At 40.4% G+C, this 21,076-nt stretch overlaps 1 protein-coding gene across 2 annotated transcripts in view; it reads right to left on the reverse strand.

Annotated features, from left to right (window-relative positions):
- The window catches only part of secisbp2l (SECIS binding protein 2-like), a 33,143-nt gene extending 12,435 nt beyond the window's left edge, over nt 1-20,708 (reverse strand). Inside the window, exons 1-10 of one of the 2 annotated variants that reach the window (XM_079874876.1) lie at nt 20,569-20,708; nt 8,669-8,835; nt 7,062-7,368; nt 5,637-5,769; nt 5,034-5,260; nt 4,195-4,219; nt 2,100-2,206; nt 1,579-1,680; nt 384-473; nt 1-93 (exon numbers count right to left, since the gene is read on the reverse strand). The exon at nt 1-93 is cut by the window's left edge and continues 75 nt beyond it. In XM_079874876.1, coding sequence (XP_079731002.1) covers nt 1-93; nt 384-473; nt 1,579-1,680; nt 2,100-2,206; nt 4,195-4,219; nt 5,034-5,260; nt 5,637-5,769; nt 7,062-7,368; nt 8,669-8,835; nt 20,569-20,589 — 1,272 coding nt within the window. In that variant the 5' untranslated portion in view covers nt 20,590-20,708. The remainder of the gene's footprint in view (nt 94-383; nt 474-1,578; nt 1,681-2,099; nt 2,207-4,194; nt 4,220-5,033; nt 5,261-5,636; nt 5,770-7,061; nt 7,369-8,668; nt 8,836-20,568) is intronic. The other variant, XM_079874877.1, reaches the window with a different exon arrangement.
- Between the last annotated feature and the right edge of the window lie 368 nt (nt 20,709-21,076).

Here is a 21,076-nt window from a genome sequence, read left to right on the forward strand (position 1 = left end):
CCTCTGACTCTTGGCTCTCTTGGGAACGGAGCTGGTGATCGGGATGGGCGTCTGCACGATGCTGATGGGGGAATTCTCCGGAAGGTTATCCAGCTGCACACACACACACACACACACACACACACACAGAGACAGAGAGGTTTAAAGTCCTGATGGTGTGGCATCATTTCAAACTAAATTTAGTCAAAACAAATGTTGGTAACACTTTATTTTACAGTGTCCTTGTTACATACGTTGGTATTTTAGTTGTTTATTTTGTTATTGAGAGGAAATAGCAGATATCTGCATATTCATCTAAATGTGGGCGGGGTCGGGATGCTCGCCAACAGTACATCACTGCAAAGATATTTCAAACTTGATTTTACCCCAGGCGAAACACTCACCAGGTTCTTGGGAAGTTTGGGTTGAACCGGATCCGGTTTATTCCGCTGAGCAGCGCCGCCTGTGGCCAGATCGGGAAACTCATCCTCATCCTGAAAAACAGGAAAAACAGAGACAATCAACACAATAAATAGTGTGTGTGTGTGTATGAGAGTGTATGTGAGAGTATATGTGTGTGTGTGTGTGAGTGTGTGTGTGTGAGTGCGAGTGTGTGTGAGTGAGTGTGTGTGAGAGTATATGTGTGTGTGAGTGTGTGTTTGAGTGCGAGTGTGTACGTGAGAGAGTGTGTATGTATGTGTGTGAGTGAGTGAGTGTGTGTGTGTGAGAGTATGTGTGTGTGAGTGTGTGTTTGAGTGCGAGTGTGTACGCGAGAGAGTGTGTGTGTGTATGTGTGTGAGTGAGTGTGTGTGAGAGTATGTGTGTGTGTGAGTGTGTGTTTGAGTGCGAATGTGTACGCGAGAGAGTGTGTGAGTGTGTATGTGTGTGTGTGAGTGAGTGAGTGAGTGAGTGTATGTGAGAGTATGTGTGTGTGTGAGTGTGCGTGAGTGTGTGTGAGTGCGAGTGTGTGTGAGTGTGTGTGTGTGAGTGCGAGTGTGTGTGAGTGAGTGTGTGTGAGAGTATATGTGTGTGTGAGTGTGTGTTTGGGTGCGAGTGTGTACGTGAGAGAGTGTGTATGTGTGTGAGTGAGTGAGTGTGTGTGAGAGAGTATGTGTGTGTGTGAGTGTGTGTTTGAGTGCGAGTGTGTACGCGAGAGAGTGTGTGAGTGTGTATGTGTGTGAGTGAGTGAGTGAGTGTGTGTGAGAGTATGTGTGTGTGAGTGTGCGTGAGTGCGAGTGTGTGTGAGTGTGTGTGTGAGTGCGAGTGTGTGTGAGTGAGTGTGTGTGAGAGTATATGTGTGTGTGAGTGTGTGTTTGAGTGCGAGTGTGTACGTGAGAGAGTGTGTATGTGTGTGAGTGAGTGAGTGTGTGTGAGAGAGTATGTGTGTGTATGAGTGTGTGTTTGAGTGTGAGTGTGTACGCGAGAGAGTGTGTGAGTGTATGTGTGAGTGAGTGAGTGTGTGTGAGAGTATGTGTGTGTGTGTGAGTGTGTGTTTGAGTGCGAGTGTGTACGCGAGAGAGTGTGTGAGTGTGTATGTGTGTGAGTGTGTGTGTGTGAGAGTGTGTGTGTGTGTGAGTGTGCGTGAGAGTGTGTGTGTACCTGAAAGTACAGTGGCTCAGGTGTGAGGTGTGTGTTGGGTGTCTCGGGAGGGGTGGATCTCCTCTGTCCTGCTGCACGACACCCGAAGCTCATCTGGAAGTCCTGCGGGTCACATGATGCGGGTCACATGATGCAGAATAACTCACAGGTTTGGGAGAAACGCTTTTCTTTTTTTTCAAAACTTTTCAAAACTTGCACCTTGGATCCTGTTTCAGAGTTTGTGTTCTCGAGCTCAAACACTGATGTGTGTGAATGAACATCCAAACGCATTAAAAGTTTCGGTTTTCTGTGAGAGCGGTGTGTGTGAGCGGCCCCTAAGTTAATAACTAATGATCTTTACAACAGAAGTGAATCAATCAAACTAACTTTATCTGGACAATAACTTTATTCTAGATCTGCTGTAAAGCCTGAACACTCTCTGTTACTGTAATCTCCTGTTATCGCTGTAAAGCCGCTGTGAGACTCTATAGTGTTAAAGCGCTGTATGGATGAAGGAGATCATGTGAGCGGTCGAGCTCTACCTGTGTGTAGCTCCTCTCAGGTGTTCTGCTGCCTCTGAAGAACGGGGCGTTCCTGTCGGCCCACGGCTTCTGGACAGCCTGTGACGAGACATTCCCCCAGCTGACAGCTGCACACACACACACACACACACACACACACGTTTAAAGGCCCATTCACACCAACAACAACTATAACAATAACTACAATGAAATCAGAATCAGAAAGAGCTTTATTACCAAGTATGTTTTGTGGTGGATATTTTTCTCCTAAACCTAACTACCTGGGTCTCGTCTCCTGGCGACGTCCTCACTTGGATATCTTACCTAATCTAACTTGTTTCCCTAAACTAGCTTCCTAAACTAGCTTCCTGCGCAGGAATAAATCGACAAACAAACCTGCAAATGTCCTTTAAATGCTTTAATTAAAGTTGATTATTTAAAGGGGGGGTGAAATGCTATTTCATGCATACTGAGTTTTTTACACTGGTAAAGAGTTGGATTCCCATGCTAAACATGGACAAAGTTTCAAAAACTAAGTTGTACGTGTGAAGGAGTATTTTTGTTCCAAAAATACTCCTTCCGGTTTGTCACAAGTTTCGGAAAGTTTTTTTCGAGTATGGCTCTGTCTTACGTAAGATAGGGCGGAATTTCCTTATATGGGTCCTAAGGGCACTTCTCCGGTAAGATCGCGGCCGCGCGCGCACTCGTAGACCAGAGCAAGAGAGTGAAAGCAGTTCGCCATCAAAGCGCCCTGCCCGGCTTTTGGGAAGTCAATGTCACCAAAGAAGTGTGTTTTTGGTTGCCAGGGCAAGACAACCCTGCACAGATTCCCAAAGAACCCAGCGTTAAGGCACCCGTGGATGGAGTTTGTTTTCCTGAGCATAAACGGAGTTGTGTAAGACATTTCGACGATGATTGTTTTATAAACAAAGCCCAGATCGACGGATTTGCAGATCGTCTAATGCTTAAGGATCGAGCAGTCACAATGATAAAGGTTCGCGGTCGTGCGTTGGAACCGGACGGTGAGTAAAACTGTTTGTTGAACAAATGTCTCTGTGTGTTGTCACTAGCTTGGCGCGTTAGCACAGCTAAGCTTCGCCCACACGGCCCGCCCCCAGCCGCTCGTTTTTTTCCGGAAAGACTCGGTACAGCCTATCTTTCTGTTAAAAATTTAATAAAACAAAAGACTTTTTGGAGATATGAAGGATGCAATATTACTCTATAGGTACTCAAGATTAACAGGAGATTGAGTGAAAATGAGCATTTCACCCCCCCTTTAAAATTCATTCACAGTTTGCACACACAGAATTTGTTTTGGTGACAGAAGAAGCTTACAGTACACAGATAGCAAAATAAAAAATAAAGATATATGTGAACAACATATATATATATATATATATTTATATATATAAAAATATATATAATTATAACGATAACTGTAATTGACACTAACTGTGAGGACAACTATGATAATAACAAAAACTATGATGATAACCATAACTGACAATAACTATAATGATGTATGACAGTAACTACGAAGACAACTAGAACGAGAACTATAACTAAAATTACAACAAATATGACGATAACTATAATGAAAACTATGATGATAACTATAACAATACTTCTAACAATAACTATGACAATTATTTTAACATCTACGACAATAACTATGAAAATTATAATGATAACCAACTATAATGATAACTAAAACAATAACTATAACAAAAATTTGAACAGCTATAAGAATAATTATAATGATAAGTACAACATAATTATAACGATAGTGTTAACTATATTAGCGTCCACACTAGCGCACAATATATCGCCACAGCGCGCTGCAGTTTTGTCGTCTATCGCTCGAAATGCTCGAGCTCTTCGAAGCAGGAAGGATTCTGATTGGCTGTCAATGTTTTCATCATTCATCAGCTGGAAAAAAAATCATTCTGAAAGTGATTCTAACGATATTGTTTCTCTGTGCCGTTATCATTATAGTTGTGCACTTTTCTTGATTATTGCGATTATAAACTTTATGGTCACAGTTATCGATCTCTGTGTGAACTAACACAAGAACTCTGATCATGTGACAGTCGCTCAGGTGAAAGAGAGATCTTACCTGTCATGACGCCAGCGTCCACAGCCTGCAAACACACACACACACACACACACACAGATGAGAGAACAGCAAACGTGATAATCCTCACATAAATAAACCTTCATCATTCACTCGCATTTTTTAAAAAATGTTTCCCTCGCGGGTCAAAATTATACTTTTTTTTTTTTTTTTTTTGTCCAGAAATATTAATTTATTTCATTTTGATAGTATCTTTTACTGCAATTTTTTGGGAGATTTTTTTTATTTATTCACCTTTAAAATTACTAGATTTGATCAATAAATAATATTTAAGCACATTCCTCAAAACTTAAATTCAAAATAACTCACAATTTCATGCATAACCCTTTTAATTCAGCTCTAAATATCTTACACTGAGTGTCTTTGTCGACCTATTGTGGATAATAATAATAAAAGATGATATTTCATGACTCCAGATGGCCTCATATCTCTATATGGAGCAAATGAGCTGTTCCTCAGGGTCCTAAAGTCAGGTTCTCTTCAGTGTGCATTCAGATACACATGAAGAGATTATAAAAAATCTTTTTTATAAAGTTTTAGCATTTTTAATTAGAATTTTGAGCATTTTTAGGTTTTTCTATGTGAACTGAAGCATTCCATTCATTTCTAAGGGGGTCAAATTGACCCGAGAGTGGAGGATTTGTTACTTTTTTAAATTTCAACTACAAAACTCTTCGAATGCATTTAATTTTTTTTTTGTGTATTCGTGGTTCAAGTGCGACAAAAGTCCTACAGTCTATGACCCTCCGATGAACACTCAATTTAAAAAAAAAAAAAAAGGGATTCTGGTCAAAATGAGCCGAGGGAAGGATTTAGCGTACCGCCGCGGGTGTGTGTTGATTGGTGGAGGTGTTGTTGGCTCCCTGGTTGTGTTTAGGACTGCAGTATCCGCTGTCACTGTCGATGTCGGCCTCGCTGGCTCCCTGCTCACTGGACGACTCCTGCTGCGACGTGCGCCTGCGCCGAGCTTTATTATTCCACAGCTGAGGACTCGCCTGATCCGACACACACCTGGCCGCCCCGCTGCCGGACGCCTCGCCGGGGAAATCTGAACACACACACATTCAGTGACTCACTCATTAAGACAGTCAATGAATGAATCCGCTGTTTGAATGAATCGGTTGAAACTCAATGACTCACTCATTAACAGTGACTCGCTGCCACCTACTGGCGGTTTCAATTTCACATTTAAAGTATCTTTTTATTTTTTAAATAATTTCAAAATATCAATATTCAACGTTTTCTGTTTAAAACATCAAAACATTATTTATGCATTTATAACTGCAGGTTAAATTCATTAATGCGCTGCATTAAACAGACTGTGTAAATGCATCTAAACAATGCAACTTCTGTATTTTCGATATTTTATTATTCAATATTTTTTGCCAATATAGCATAGTCGGTCAAAGGTCAAAGGTCAGTACCTGTCTGCTGCGCTGCGTCCACCAACAGCACCGTCTTTGACCTCCCATCAGGCCCGGTCGCACACACCTCCTTCTGCACCGCCACGCTCCGCATCACGGGACGCTTGGCTCTTATTGGCTGAGCCATCGGCTGCTGTGAGTGATGTAAACGACACATAAGGGTTAGTTTAAATCACTGAAATCTACAGTCACATATGTGAGCCTAGACCACAAAACCAGTCACAAGGGTCAAATTTTTGAAATTCAGATTTATAATAATCTGAAAATGCATTTATAATGTCCCTAAAATTCAAGATAAGGGAAAAAAATATCTCTGTATGTCTTTAAAATATGTCTGTATCATTTAATATAGTTAATCAATATCACATGAAGAGTGCCGCTTTTCTCCAGATATTAGCATGATTACATTAGCTGATTTTATACAAGAGTTCAGTAAACAAGAAGTTAATATTAAGTGACTTTTAGACACAGTATTGTCTGTTTTTGCATCCGAGCGACACACGGCGGTGTTTCCTCACTGAATGAATGAATGATTCAATGACTCACTCATTAAGACTTAGTCAAATGCTGCGTCTCAGTTCGCCTATTTGTACTACACCCTAAAAGTGTGGACTCTTTCTGTAAAGAAAAAGTAGATACTTCTGAGTGTGTAGCAGAAGAGTAGACAAGCTTTTGGACAAACTATCTCGTCACACAATTGCGTCTTTAAAGGTTGCTCTCTCGGTCTCATCCTGACACAGTAAACTGACCTGTCAATCATTCTGTCACAGTAAACTGACCTGTCAATCATCTTGTCACAGTTCAAATTCTCCACATTCCATTTAATTTAATTTCCTACTGTCTCGGAGAGGTGTTGAAGTGTTGATCTGCAGTCGCGTGTCTTTCATGCGGCGACTCTGCATAATGATGCATTTAAAAGTTAATGGCCAAACGGATCTTTATAAAAGTCCACATTGTTATTGCAGAGGAAATATAACACGGATAACATTCAATAAATATTTTTTTATCAGTTTTATTAGTCACTCAAACCTTTATCACCATAGGTTGCGCACATCCGCCATGTTTTGTAGTTTTTTAACTCTTTTTACTCGTGTTTGTAGTTCCTCCTCCAAAGCGCAATGGGTTGTGGGTAATATTAGCCGTTATTATAGTGAGCACGGATCCACACTTAGAAAATCCACCGGGAATAGTAGACCATCCGGGGACTTCTGGTATACTCTCTTCAACCATACTATGCTTTGGGACACACTTAATCTAATCTCACACACTGTTTAGGATGGACAGTGCGGACATTGGGATGCAGGGATAGACTCACTCATTAACAGTGACTCGCTGCCACCTACTGGCGGTTTCAATTTCAAATTTCAATTACAAACTGGCGATGTGTGTGTGTGTGTGTGTGTGTGTGTAGGGCTCATCTCATACCTTGTGCAGTACAGGTGTTCGTGGGACGCCTCTCCCTCTCTGTGGCGTCGGTCTCTCGCTGCAGTCGGACACAGGGTTCAACACGCCGGCCGGCACAGGCCCCGCAAACGGCCCCGGGAAGGGCTGGTAGAAGCCCATGACAGGCGGGCAGGGCGTGGGCATGATGGCGTGGTAGTACGTGGCGTAATCGCTGGTGACGGGCGGCTGAGGGGACGACAGGATGGGGTACGCCAGGTAGGGCCCGCCGGGGCTCGGGTTGAGCTGCTGCCAGCGCTGATCTCCTCCGCTATACATGGGCAGCTGTCGACTGAGGGCAAGGCAAGCTGGTTACTTATAAAGCTCAAACAGATAGTTGAGCAATGTGCTTTGCATTATAAAGCATATGCACAAAGACACTAATCACAAAACAAAAACACTATTACACAACATGAGACATCATGTTTCAACATCTCTCATTGAGAGGCATCACATTTTTTGGGTGTGTGACGTTGTGTGACATGAATATAATGCAGCACTGATGGTCGAAAACAGGGGTGTCGGCAAAATAATCCAAACATCCTTAAAAACGGGTTTTCTGGTGACACAAAGGACACTTCAGCTGTGACACACACACACATACACTGTAGCACAAAGTGTGCACTTCCTCCAATTCAAAGTGAACAGGAAGGAAAAGCAGGAGGATCCATTGGGAATAGAGGCGATCACACACACACACACACACACACACACACACTCACTCGCGCACACACGCACTCGCGCACGCACGCACACACTCGCGCACGCACGCACACGCACACACACACACACGCGCACACACACACACGCACGCGCACACACACACACACACACACACACACACACACACACACACACACACACACACACACACACACACACACACACACACCATCTATCCAGCCGTGCACATGAGGTCATTTCAAAGACTTCTAATGTTTTTATATTAAGTTATTAAGTTACAAAACGTACAAATTACTTATTTATGATCATTTATTTCAACTAAGGACATTCGTGAAGGATGCTTTGTCACATTTGACTCATTTCTGAAGAAAATGTTCTCCTCAAAATCCATTAAACAGTGGTGAGTAAGTGTGAGTGTGTGTGTGAGTAAGTGTGCGTGTGTGTGTCTGTCTACGTGAGTGAGTCAGTGTGTATGTGTGTGTGCGTGTGTGCGTACCTGGCTCTCCTGTACGAAGGGGTAGCAGGTGTGTGTGTGTGTGTGTGTGTGTGTGTGTGTGTGTGTGTGTGTGTGTGTGTGTGTGCGTACTTGTAGAACTATCTTTGTGAGGACCAGTTTGAGTGTTAGACCACTGGAGTGAGGACAAAGAAAGTAAAGTGAGGACATGTTGGCCTTTAAAGGCCTGTTTGAGGGTCAACACTTGGTTTTAGGGATCAGGTTATAATGAGGTCAAGGGTCGGTTTAGGGTCAGGGGTCGGGTTAGGCACTTAGTTGTGATGGGTAAGGTTAGGGTAAGCGGCTAGAGATTGCAATGTGTCAATGAATGTCCTCAAAAGATAGATGTACAAGAATGTGTGTGTGTGTTTGTGTGTGTGTGTGTGTGTGTGTGTGTGTGTGTGTGTGTGTGTACCTGTTGCTCTGGTTCTCCTGTACGAAGGGGTAGCAGGTGATCAGGTAGGAGGGGATTTGTGTGGGCTCAGCTCCACCCTCACTGCACAAACTCATGGGTAATAATGAAGCTTCAACACCTTTCTTCTGAGGGATAAACGGTTCCACTTCAGCAGAGAGCTTCACATCCTGAAACACACACACACACTCGTGTATTTAGACACATAACGCTGCATTACAGGGCTGAAAAACTGCATTCACTACCATTTGCTTCTGAATGTTAGTTATGCACGTATTATTAAATTGAGTGAGTGAGTGAGTGAGTGAGTGAGTGAGTGAGTGTGTGTGTGTGTGTGTGTGTGTGTAAAAGCATTGTGCATTATGTAAACACAGAAAAATCTAAACTACTCCAGAAATCATGCCTGAGATTTCTAAAAGCGTCATGTTTGTAACAGCCTTGTGTCGTACGGATCATGTTATGTTGTTTTGAATGCCCTAGTGCATTATGGATAATAAATCAGTCTGATATGACACGCTGAGCATGGTTTCCTCCTACAGAAGTGTGTGTGTGTGTGTGTGTGAGTGTGTGTGTGGGAGCACAGCATACTACTAATACAATATCTTTTTACTGCAGAAATAGTGTGTTAGTACATCATTCTGAATCAGAGATGAGCCAGATGTCAGCACACACACACACACACACACACACACACACACACACACACAGGTCGGTCACGTGTCTTACGGTTTAACATGTCTGAAGCACGCACTCGACGATCAAACGATTAAAAACATCATACAGGTGTGTCATGACAGAAGTGACATCTCTGTCCGAGTTATTCCAGAACGGCAGCTCAAGGAATCTGGGGCGAGAACAGCGAGGTCATGTGACCGTGATGTCATCACATTCCACACGTTCTCAGGTGAAAACACTGCACTTCCTGCAGAGAAGCTCGAACTCATTCCTATAATCATGTCACCAAGCAGGAAGAGTCAATGATTAAACAGCTGAAACACGTCACGGCACTCGCTGTACCAACACTTCCTCATCATCACAACATCATCATCTCAACACAATCTCCACACAATCTCAACACAATCTCCACACAATCTCCACTCAATCTCAACACAATCTCGGGAAAGTGAGGTAGAAAACCCCTGTGAATCCGATCGGATGATACTAGAGGTGTGATGTACGTTTGGTTGGTTCTGGGTCATGATTTCTTTTATTAATGTATGGGTGTATGATCAACATTGAGCAGCAACGAGGTTATAAACAATTCTAACATTAAAACAGTGCGGTTTGAAAGCAGACAGGCTAAATCAACAGAAGCAAGAGCAACAGTTATTACCAGGCCAGAGGTAGACTGTTCTGTGGGAATATATACAGGGATGCACATATGAGCATTTTGGCCGATACCGATAACCGATAATTCTATACATTTGAAAGCCGATAACCGATATATTGGCTGATAAATCTATAATCAAATTTTTTTAATACTTTTTAAGAGCCTGATGAACAAAAGTCTCACCATTAAAAGCCCTGTCCCAAACACAATTATAATGTTCTAGAATTAATTCTATGTACATTTTATGTAGGCTATGACAGACTTGCGCTGCACGTTTCACTGAACTGGATTTTCATTTTTTTCAATCATATTTCAAGCACTTCTAATCCACCATGTTGAACAGAGCGCATCTGAAGCGTCTCAGCTGGAGGAAATAATACAGTACTTATCAGCTTTGATATATCTGCCAGATTCTCTTATCAGGCCGATAACGATAACATCACAAATGAACATATATCGGCCGATCCCTGATATGGTGGCTGATATATCATGCATCCCTGAATATATACACACATGTCTTGCTTTTATTTCAAAAATAGGCTACATAATTTATTAAAAATATTATTGTGCTCCATCTGGGCATTCTCTAAGTCTTTAGTTTAAACTGTTTGCAAAATAGAAAAATATGCACATTCATTTTAAATATGCGCATTAATTTTCACAACATCTACATAATGTTGCATTCACTGGAAAAGAGCGTAAGAGAGCCTGACAGCTTAAAACTTCTAATGAAATCGATGAGGCTGATTATATATTAAAAATCTAGCGATTATATGTAATAAAAACATTGATAATGTCACTTTCTCAAAAGAACTGTAGCAAATCTTCACTCTTGCCCGTCAGAACTGCCCTGATCCAAGATGCAATACAATATACAAACCTAATAATAATAATAATAATGATGATGGAAAGGAAAAGATATACAAATATAATAATAATAATAATAATAATAATAATAATAATGGCAACATCCTGATTCCCTGATTAAATACACAGTCATTGTGTTCAGAAACAAAGACACATCTGATGCTGTGTGTGTGTGTGTGTGTGTAAGAGTGTGAATAGAGTGTGTGTTATGGTATATAGCAGCAATTGTTCGTCTGTAGGTGGTGGGCGGAGCTCTGTACACTCTTCCGATTGTGATGTCACACACCATCTGCTCTCTCGTCCAATCAGATCCCCGACAGCAACATCAGTCCACGCTGCTAATCAAATCTCCAAATGTAAACTATCCCATCGCTCTAAACTGCTCAACGTGACAACAAAGCATTAATGATAAACATTAGCATCATGATATCCCATAAAGCACTGGAATTGATTTGGCTCGAGATCACGTGACTGTTAAAGCGTATGTGACAAAGGCAAGTGGATGTAGGCGTCACATCAGGGATTAAAGTGAGGAGCTGATTAAAGTTAAGCTAATTACACAAGCAGCAGGTTTGGACAGATTAGAGGACACTATCAATACACACACTAAAGTGAGAGTCACAGGGAAGCTACAGAGATAAAGACAAGATCACATGTTGAAGAACATTGGGAATCATACAACATTGGACCCCATTTACTTTCATTCTATGGACTGAGACAATCTCTTTTTTTGTAGGGGAAATCACAGCGGTTTGGAACGAGTAAATGATGACAGAATGATCATTTTTGGGTGGACTGTCCCTTTAAACGTGGTAAAATGTGTGGATGAAGCTGGCAGAGAACATGCAGAACTCTTGAATGGCAGGAGATTCATGAACGTGAAGCGATGGTCTCAACGTGGGCTGAACTAATGAGGGCGACGAGGGACGCTTTTGTCTTTTCAGCATTTCTGTGTCAAGACTGTGTGGAGAAAACAGAGGGTTTTTGTGCTGAAGAAAGACAGGACAAAGAGAGAGAGAGAGAGAGAGAGAGAGAGAGAGGGAGAGAGAGAGTTGCTTGACCGTTTTTAATCTTCTGATGCTTTCTATATGGTTTCTATTGTCGTTTTAGAGATTTGTCTCATATTTGATAAATTTTGCATCACTGATTCTGTTATTTCCCTGTTTATTACTGCTTTTAAACTATCTGTACTGTATAAAGAGCTGTAGAAATAAGGGTGGTTTGACTTTGAGTGACTCCATCCATGTATTCTGTGTGTAAAGATGTTTTAAGGACTGGGTTAGGGTTAGACTGGAACTCAACTTCCATAATAAACTGATCCAAAAAGTGGATCTTCATCATTACATGTTCTACATGCACTTAAGTTCTAAGTCCAATGAATATCCTATATAGTGCTGGGCAACGATTAATCACATCCAAATCAAAAGTTTGTGTTTACATAATATATGTGTGTGCACTGTATATTATTATTTTGTATAGCCTAAATATACACACATGCATGTATATATTTAAGAAATATATGCATGTATGTATATGTGTGTGTGTGTGTGTGTGTGTGTGTGTGTGTATATATATATATATACTGTATATATATATATACTGTATATATATATATATATATATATACACTGTATGTAAGGGATAATGTATAGAGAGGCGGTCGTTATAGCGAATAACAACCCCGACAGGCTGAACAGGACCCCGACGCGAAGCGGAGGGGTCTTGAATCAGCCTGAAGGGGTTGTTATTCGCTATAACGACCGCCTCTCTATACATTATCCCGCTTATTACATGGCTACCTACAAAATAAATAAATAATTTGCCACGAATTATTGATTTAAAAAGGAGTTTATTGATTTAAAAACGATTGTACTGCTTCCGCCAAAGAAAATAGTCCGTTCCGCGTCCATAGCAACGCGCTGTTTTTCATGGCAACGGTCTGTTATACTTCGCAGCGGTCTGTTATCAAGAAATAACAGACCGCATTCTACATTGGAATTCAGCCAAGCCATGTAATAAATATATATATATATATATATATATATATATACACACATTTTTCTTTATACATACAAAATAATTATACACACACACACATATATTATGTAAACACAATCTTTTATTTTGGATGTGATAAATCGTTGCCCAGCACTAAATGTGCTTTAGAGATCAGTTTGGGTTGGAAGAGCTCTGACCATCCTGCACTGATACTGAGGTTTCTGTAAACGTCCATATAACCCAGTCTGTGTCGAGCGCCTCAAAGCCGGCCGCTTTAGGTTAAACCAGCTAAAATAACAAATATAAAAAACGAGTGGTTTTGCATTACAAATACATTAAGGTAATCACTCCAAAAATTAGGCAAGTTAAAAACTTTTCTAATTTTGGACCTGGACTTTTTTATGAAAGTGTGGGTCACAACAGCATCGCTCTGAGAACACAAACACACGTGATCCAGCTCGAAGAAGCATCATGAGAAGCTCTGATTGGACAGACTTGAGCAGGAACACGAGGAGAAATGCACAGAAACTGATCTGAGCGACAGGAACATCACTGACGCGCGAGGAATGTGATCAATGCAGAGAAACCTGACGGATCAGATGCGATCGGTGTCTGCAGAAACCAGCAACACACACTCCAATCCAGACCAAATAAACAGAGAGAACCTGACGGATCAGATGCGATCGGTGTCTGCAGAAACCAGCAACACACACACACACACACACACACACACACACACTCCAATCCAGACCAAATAAACAGAGAGAACCTGACGGATCAGATGCGATCGGCGTCTGCAGAAACCAGCAACACACACACACACACACACACACACACACACACACACACACACACACACACACACACACACACACACACACACACACACACACACACACACACACACACACACACACACACACACACACACACACACACACACACACACTCCAATCCAGACCAAATAAACAGAGAGAACCTGACAGATCAGATGCGATCGGTGTCTGCAGAAACCAGCCACACACACACACACACACACACACACACACACTCCAATCCAGACCAAATAAACAGAGAGAACCCAACTCACTGTAATATCACAGTCACCATACTATAAGTCATGTGATATAAGTCACAATATCACAGTCAATCCGTTCAATCTAGTGTTGTCACGGTACCAAAATTTCAGTATTCGGTACCAATACCAGTGAAAATCCACGGTTCTCGGTACCAATTTCGGTACCAAAGCTTAATTTAGATTAAATTTACATATATTAAAGTGTATATCGTGTTTTATTTGACTTGACTGTACTTTTACTTAATCCAAAACTGCGTTCATATTTAAATTTAAAAGGTCGATTTTAAATGTTAAATATATTTTAAATTTAACACGCGCTTTCACACCCCCTGCTGGAGAGGTCGACTAACAGCAGATGGAGAGTATGCTCGGCAATCTACTGCTTTTCCTGCAGTTCCTGGATGTTGACGTAGAATTTTCTGTCGAATTTGAACCACTGAATTTGCAAAGCGAAATAAAATGGACCTAAAATTGCCTGTCGAATATTATAGGTTGTATTTTTAACAGTTTGAATATTTTGGAAGTGAAATATGAAAGGTGAATATGGATTATTGAATGTTTAATAATGAAAATGTGTTTGAAATGTTTTGAATTGAAATATTCACAGCCTAAATATTCAACCATGTTGAATTTCAGCCCATAAAAATGCAAGCCCTAAAAATACAATACATTAAAATGCAAGCATGGTTAATGCAACGCACATTTTTTTTCAAATAGTGCAATTCATCTGGCTTTTTTGTTTCAAAAACATTTGGCATTATTTCACTTCCATAAGTTACGCACAGCAAACGCAGCATTATGTGAAAGCACTATAGTGCGTGCTGCTCCTGCACCGCATACGCACCGCAAACGGAGTGTGTGTGAAACGGGCGTCAGTGTTTTTATGAAGAGGACGCAACTGTGCACCTTTTGGGCAGCGCATCAAGAACCGGATTAATCCGGTACTTCGGTACCACTGGTACTTAAGAAAAGCTGGTACCGTAACGGTTTCATTTTTTTAGTACCGACTTGGTACCGAAGTACCAGGTCTTTTGACAACACTAGTTCAATCAGTCATGTAATATCACAGTCACTGTACAGTCAGTCATGTAATATCACAGTCAATCACTGTACAGTCAGTCATGTAATATCACAGTCAGTCACTGTACAGTCAGTCATGTAATATCAGTCAATCACTGTACAGTCAGTCAGTCATGTAATATCACAGTCACTGTACAGTCAGTCATGTAATATCACAGTCACTGTACAGTCAGTCATGTAATATCACAGTCAGTCACTGTACAGTCAGTCATGTAATATCACAGTCAGTGTACAGTCAGTCATGTAATATCACAGTCACTGTACAGTCAGTCATGTAATATCACAGTCAGTCACTGTACAGTCAGTCATGTAATATCACAGTCACTGTACAGTCAGTCATGTAATATCACAGTCACTGTACAGTCAGTCATGTAATATCACAGTCACTGTACAGTCACTCATGTAATATCACAGTCACTCACTGTACAGTCTGTCATGTAATATCACAGTCACTGTACAGTCAGTCATGTAATATCACAGTCACTCACTGTACAGTCAGTCATGTAATATCAGTCACTGTACAATCAGTCAATTAATATCACAGTCACTGTACAATCAGTCATGTAATATCACAGTCACTGTACAATCAATCATGTAATATCACAGTCACTGTACAATCAGTCATGTAATATCACAGTCACTGTACAGTCAGTCATGTAATATCACAGTCACTGTACAGTCAGTCATGTAATATCAGTCAATCACTGTACAGTCAGTCATGTAATATCACAGTCAATCACTGTACAGTCAGTCATGTAATATCAGTCAATCACTGTACAATCAGTCATGTAATATCACAGTCACTGTACAGTCAGTCATGTAATATCACAGTCACTGTACAATCAGTCATGTAATATCACAGTCAATCACTGTAAGTAAGTAAGTAAAATTTATTTATAAAGCGCTTTTCGCAGATAAAATCACAAAGTGCTGTACAAGAACATAAGTAAAACAAACAAATATAAAACATTTACATATGTAAAAATTTTGTGAGACTAATGAATTTATCAGTCAGTCATGTAATATCACAGTCACTGTACAATCAGTCATGTAATATCACAGTCACTGTACAGTCAGTCATGTAATATCACAGTCACTCACTGTACAGTCAGTCATGTAATATCAGTCACTCACTGTACAGTCAGTCATGTAATATCAGTCACTCACTGTACAGTCAGTCATACAATATCAGTCACTGTACAGTCAGTCATGTAATATCACAGTCACTCACTGTAGAGTCAGTCATGCAATATCAGTCACTGTACAGTCAGTCATGTAATATCAGTCACTGTACAGTCAGTCATGTAATATCACAGTCACTGTACAGTCAGACAGTCAGTCATGTAATATCAGTCACTGTACAGTCAGTCATGTAATATCACAGTCACTGTACAGTCAGTCATGTAATATCAGTCACTCACTGTACAGTCAGTCATGTAATATCAGTCACTGTACAGTCAGTCATGTAATATCACAGTCACTGTACAGTCAGTCATGTAATATCACAGTCAATCACTGTACAGTCAGTCATGTAATATCACAGTCACTGTACATTCAGTCATGTAATATCACAGTCACTGTACATTCAGTCATGTAATATCACAGTCACTCACTGTACAGTCAGTCATGTAATATCAGTCAATCTGTACAGTCAGTCATGTAATATCAGTCACTCACTGTACAGTCAGTCATGTAATATCACAGTCACTGTACAATCAGTCATGTAATATCAGTCACTGTACATTCAGTCATGTAATATCACAGTCACTGTACAGTCAGTCATGTAATATCACAGTCACTCACTGTACAGTCAGTCATGTAATATCACACTCACTGTACAATCAGTCATTTAATATCACAGTCACTGTACAGTCAGTCATGTAATATCACACTCACTGTACAGTCAGTCATGTAATATCACAGTCACTCACTGTACAGTCATGTAATATCACAGTCACTGTACAGTCAGTCATGTAATATCACAGTCACTCACTGTACAGTCAGTCATGTAATATCACAGTAACTGTACAGTCAGTCATGTAATATCACAGTAACTGTACAGTCAGTCATTTAATATCACAGTCACTGTACAGTCAGTCATTTAATATCACAGTCACTGTACAATCAGTCATTTAATATCACAGTCACTGTACAGTCAGTCATGTAATATCACAGTCACTGTACAGTCAGTCATGTAATATCACAGTCACTGTACAGTCAGTCATGTAATATCACAGTCACTGTACAGTCAGTCATGTAATATCACAGTCACTCACTGTACAGTCAGTCATGTAATATCAGTCACTGTACAGTCAGTCATGTAATATCACAGTCAATCTGTACAGTCAGTCATGTAATATCACAGTCACTGTACAATCAGTCATGTAATATCACAGTCACTGTACAGTCAGTCATGTAATATCACAGTCACTGTACAGTCAGTCATGTAATATCACAGTCACTGTACAATCAGTCATTTAATATCACAGTCACTGTACAGTCAGTCATGTAATATCACAGTCACTGTACAGTCAGTCATGTAATATCACAGTCACTGTACAGTCAGTCATGTAATATCACAGTCACTCACTGTACAGTCAGTCATGTAATATCAGTCACTGTACAGTCAGTCATGTAATATCACAGTCACTCACTGTACAGTCAGTCATGTAATATCACAGTCACTGTACAATCAGTCATGTAATATCACAGTCACTGTACAGTCAGTCATGTAATATCACAGTCACTGTACAGTCAGTCATGTAATATCACAGTCACTGTACAGTCAGTCATGTAATATCACAGTCACTGTACAGTCAGTCATGTAATATCACAGTCAATCACTGTACAGTCAGTCATGTAATATCACAGTCACTGTACAGTCAGTCATGTAATATCACAGTCACTGTACAATCAGTCATGTAATATCACAATCACTGTACAGTCAGTCATGTAATATCACAGTCACTGTACATTCAGTCATGTAATATCACAGTCACTGTACAGTCAGTCATGTAATATCACAGTCACTGTACAATCAGTCATTTAATATCACAGTCACTTAATATCACAGTCACTGTACAGTCAGTCATGTAATATCACAGTCACTGTACAGTCAGTCATGTAATATCACAGTCACTCACTGTACAGTCAGTCATGTAATATCACAGTCACTCACTGTACAGTCAGTCATGTAATATCACAGTCACTGTACAGTCAGTCATGTAATATCACAGTCACTGTACAGTCAGTCATGTAATATCACAGTCACTGTACAGTCAGTCATGTAATATCACAGTCAATCACTGTACAGTCAGTCATGTAATATCACAGTCACTGTACATTCAGTCATGTAATATCACAGTCACTGTACAGTCAGTCATGTAATATCACAGTCACTGTACAGTCAGTCATGTAATATCACAGTCACTGTACAGTCTGTCATGTAATATCACAGTCACTGTACAGTCAGTCATGTAATATCACAGTCAATCACTGTACAGTCAGTCATGTAATATCACAGTCAATCACTGTACAGTCAGTCATGTAATATCACAGTCAATCACTGTACAGTCAGTCATGTAATATCACAGTCACTGTACATTCAGTCATGTAATATCACAGTCACTGACTGTACAGTCTGTCATGTAATATCACAGTCACTGTACAGTCAGTCATGTAATATCACAGTCACTCACTGTACAGTCAGTCATGTAATATCACAGTCACTGTACAGTCAGTCATGTAATATCACAGTCAATCACTGTACAGTCAGTCATGTAATATCACAGTCACTGTACAGTCAGTCATGTAATATCACAGTCACTGTACAGTCAGTCATGTAATATCACAGTCACTGTACAGTCAGTCATGTAATATCACAGTCACTGTACAGTCAGTCATGTAATATCAGTCACTCACTGTACAGTCAGTCATGTAATATCACAGTCACTGTACAGTCAGTCATGTAATATCAGTCACTCACTGTACAGTCAGTCATGTAATATCACAGTCACTCACTGTACAGTCAGTCATGTAATATCACAGTCACTGTACAGTCAGTCATGTAATATCACAGTCACTGTACAGTCAGTCATGTAATATCACAGTCACTGTACAGTCAGTCATGTAATATCACAGTCACTGTACATTCAGTCATGTAATATCACAGTCACTGTACAGTCAGTCATGTAATATCACAGTCACTGTACAGTCAGTCATGTAATATCACAGTCACTGTACAGTCAGTCATGTAATATCACAGTCACTGTACAGTCAGTCATGTAATATCACAGTCAATCACTGTACAGTCAGTCATGTAATATCACAGTCAATCACTGAACAGTCAGTCATGTAATATCACAGTCACTCACTGTACAGTCAGTCATGTAATATCACAGTCACTGTACAGTCAGTCATGTAATATCACAGTCAATCACTGAACAGTCAGTCATGTAATATCACAGTCACTGTACAGTCAGTCATGTAATATCACAGTCAATCACTGAACAGTCAGTCATGTAATATCACAGTCAATCACTGTACAGTCAGTCATGTAATATCACAGTCACTGTACAGTCAGTCATGTAATATCACAGTCAGTCACTGTACAGTCAGTCATGTAATATCACAGTCACTGTACAGTCAGTCATGTAATATCACAGTCACTGTACAGTCAGTCATGTAATATCACAGTCAATCTGTACAATCAGTCATGTAATATCACAGTCACTGTACAGTCAGTCATGAAATATCACAGTCATTAAATCATGTAATATCACAGTCATGTTACATCACTTCTAACTAAATAAAGTCAAACTGAGGTGATTGATGTTTGTGAGTGATACTACTGGGACTGTGATGCTATTTTGCGTAGTATTATAAACAGAAAACAAATTATTAATCACATCAAATTTGTAGTTATGAATGTTTACTTGAGCCAAACACAGTGTGTTGTTGTTTCTACGACGAGAGTCAATCACACATTTCAACCTTCATAAAGCAGATGTATGTGGTCAATAACCACGCTTCCTGATGGGAAACTACAGTACAGTGCTGGTACTATGGTACTTTTACGTATACCGTAGTAATAATTCATTCCCGTCTTGATGTGCCATAATATTTATTTACTCGGTTCTCTGAATTAACGTTACTTCAAAACACATCAGAGTATTACCACGGTACTGTAATATACGTATATATACTCACACAAACGCCACGCGACTATTGAGCTCTGGTAATAATCGCCATGTTCACTGATATTTCATTAATCACTGTTATGGATCTAGATTTGTTTCATTGATCATAACAGGGGCGTCATTGTTTTGGCGCGTCCCTTCGCTCTCAGCATCGCGTCAGCTCTGATATACACAACTAACACACACACGAACACAAATAAACGCATATTTCACACACATGTGAGTGTTTGGTCACAATAACAATCCGTCATTATGCAGTTTTGGACTTTAATCCCGCGAGCGCTGCTAATGCTAAAGCTAATGTGAGGCCAGCGGATGTTAATCGCGTTCGTGTGTCGATAAATCGAGTTACCTTTCTCTCGCCAGCGTCCATCTCGCACACCGACACCGGAACCGAGCCGCGGGCTGCTGTCAGGAGGCCGTTAACGGAGACATGATCCGGTGCTCCGGTTCTGATGTCCGTCACTGACTGACTGATTGACTGACTGACACTCATCTGGGACGGAAGCCGCGGAGGGTCATTAAGGACGTGCGTTTCTGTAATTCTGTCAAGCTGTCGTTAGGGGGCGCGTGAGAGCAGGAAACTCAACTCACACGCATGCGCAGAAATAACAGCAACCGAGATATTTTTATTTCTTATTTTTTTATTAAACAATATGTCATGTACAAAAAAACATGGCAACACAGATATATAATTACACTATGACAGTAGGATCAGGTGCAAAATTGCATTACAGAAAAGAAGAAGAAAAGAAAAAAAAGAGGGAAAAAAGGAAGGGGGGGCAGGGTTTACTTTTCACGTCATATTCTTCCTTTGTAGCAAAACGGGTTTTTTTTGTTGTTGTTGTTTTTTGCATTTT

The sequence above is a fragment of the Squalius cephalus genome (genome assembly GCF_949319135.1).
Source record: "Squalius cephalus genome assembly, chromosome: 6".
In the NCBI taxonomy this organism is placed as follows: domain Eukaryota; kingdom Metazoa; phylum Chordata; class Actinopteri; order Cypriniformes; family Leuciscidae; genus Squalius; species Squalius cephalus.